This window comes from Festucalex cinctus, chromosome 9 (genome assembly GCF_051991245.1).
Source record: "Festucalex cinctus isolate MCC-2025b chromosome 9, RoL_Fcin_1.0, whole genome shotgun sequence".
Lineage (NCBI taxonomy): Eukaryota > Metazoa > Chordata > Actinopteri > Syngnathiformes > Syngnathidae > Festucalex > Festucalex cinctus.
Genome location: NC_135419.1, coordinates 22,448,744 through 22,450,541, shown reverse-complemented (window position 1 = coordinate 22,450,541; position 1,798 = coordinate 22,448,744). Strand labels below are relative to the sequence as shown.

The window sequence follows — 1,798 nt, the reverse complement described above, 5'->3', positions numbered from 1 at the left end:
CAAGCTCCACAGAAAATGTGTTAGGACTATGGAAACTCGGATACTACCAAATGAAAGATTGAAGTCTCATCTTTCATCTAAAAAAAAAGTTTGTTTCTACCTTATTCGGATCTTCAGTAATCAACAATAGAAAACAGCTTCGTTTCACCCAAATCCTCTATTTTCTTCCAAAATACGGAGAAATCAAGCTTTTTGTGAAACAATGTTATTTCATGCACTCTAGTGAATTTGGCACTTTTTTTTTTTTGCATGAGGGATTCTACAAACACCTAAACTTCTATAAAACACTACCCCAACAATAAAAAATGTTTTTTGATTGCAAAATAACAGTTTATTTACATGCAACAGTAGCAATCCGAACAAACAATTTGGAAAACTCTTTGCAAACTATTTACACGTGCGCAACAGTTTTTGTCAGTCTGCTTCTGCATGGACTGATTTGCGTAGAGGTTGGTATGATGAACGATGTGCTGGAGAAGTTCATTTGTGATGAAGAGCTCCAGGATGTCAGCTGGCAGGTGGGAATTCAGCTCTGCTGCAGCATCCCTTGGTCCTGGTTTTGCAGCAAAGGGGAAGATGGTTGGCTGCCAGCCGAATTCATCAACTTCAAGCCAGCCAGAATCTTTGGGATCTGCAAATATACATTTCAATATCATATTATTTTAGAGCAGTGTGATGCAATGTGTGTGTGTGTGTGTGTGTGCATATGTTTACCTTTTTTTCTTGGGTGTATTGGTTGATGCACATTCTGTAAATTATAGAAGACGTTTACCATCAAATATTTTATTAGTGCTGTGGAGAATCTTTTCTTTTTACCTTTGTTCTGCTCACTGTGAGAAGGGTCACTTTGGGCCCTATGAGGGGGAGCTGAAAGAAACATATAAAATTACAATACTATCGAAAGACTTTCCTTTTATTGTTGCGGTGTATTGAAAACGTTTTTTTGTTTTGTTTTGTTTTGACCTTTCTTTGTCGTAGAACCAGCGGTCGGACGTTGCTGTGAGCACGATCTATAAAATATACATTCACGTTTGTATAGGTAATAGATGTTTTAGTGTATATCAGCACATTTACACACGCTGCTAGCAGATCGCCCGAAAAGTAATCTTACTAGCAATCTCTTAGCATGTTAGCGCTTACCTTCACGTTCTTTGGAAGACTGTCCAAGACTGTCTTGCATCGGACCCATAGTAGTCGTCATCGTCCGATGAAACGTCATCTGTGCAGACGTGCTCGGTTGTGCACCACTTTTCTCCGGTGTTAGCATCGCTCGCCGGTGGGGCCTTAGGACGTTATTAGCATCGCTAGCCGGTGGGGCCTTAGGACGTGGTCAAAACGGCCGCGTCACCGCTTCAACTATGACTTAACCCCGTCATCACTGTGCTCTTGAGCACTGGTCGATGCTTTTGAGCTTTGAAAATAAGGATCAAGCGTGAGCTGCTTGCCATCTGTAGCCTTTTTGACTCCCTTAGCCAAGTTAGCCATTCTCTCCCCCTCAACACTCTAGCTCAGCCTCTCTTCTTCTACTGTTGTCTCCTACCCGATCTTGTCCAAAAGACTCATCACAGCCATCTAGTGGCCAGGAATAACCATTATAGTAACCCGATCGGCTTGATACTTGGAGCACAGCTGGCCAAGGCTTTCCTCCACCCGTTTCCATAAAAAAACATAGTAGACGTCAATTAACGTCTATGGCGGCCAATCCTAGGATTATACTGAACGTTTTTAAACGTTTATGGCGGTCAAAGAGTTAACCATAACTCCTTCCAGACGATTACTGTAGTTATATCGTGCCCTC

The 1,798-nt window shown here is 41.8% G+C and overlaps 1 protein-coding gene across 1 annotated transcript; it reads right to left on the bottom strand.

The window, feature by feature from the left end:
- Positions 1 to 225: 225 nt before the first annotated feature.
- Positions 226 to 1,563, bottom strand: LOC144026030 (uncharacterized). Its single transcript, XM_077532504.1, has 5 exons — positions 1,141 to 1,563; positions 964 to 1,010; positions 817 to 867; positions 715 to 748; positions 226 to 631 (listed from the first exon to the last, which is right to left on the bottom strand). The coding sequence occupies exons 1-5, from the start codon at positions 1,265 to 1,267 to the stop codon at positions 336 to 338; spliced, it is 555 nt and encodes a 184-aa protein (XP_077388630.1). The 5' UTR covers positions 1,268 to 1,563; the 3' UTR covers positions 226 to 335.
- Positions 1,564 to 1,798: the final 235 nt, after the last annotated feature.

Excerpts from the sequence above, each read along its gene's own strand:
- LOC144026030 (XM_077532504.1), bottom strand. The coding sequence starts at position 1,267 with ATGCTAACACCGGAGAAAAGTGGTGCACAACCGAGCACGTCTGCACAG. Across the intron at positions 1,011-1,140 it reads GTCTTCCAAAGAACGTGAAG|ATCGTGCTCACAGCAACGTC; the intron begins GTAAGCGCTAAC and ends TATATTTTATAG. Across the intron at positions 868-963 it reads TGGTTCTACGACAAAGAAAG|CTCCCCCTCATAGGGCCCAA; the intron begins GTCAAAACAAAA and ends TGTTTCTTTCAG.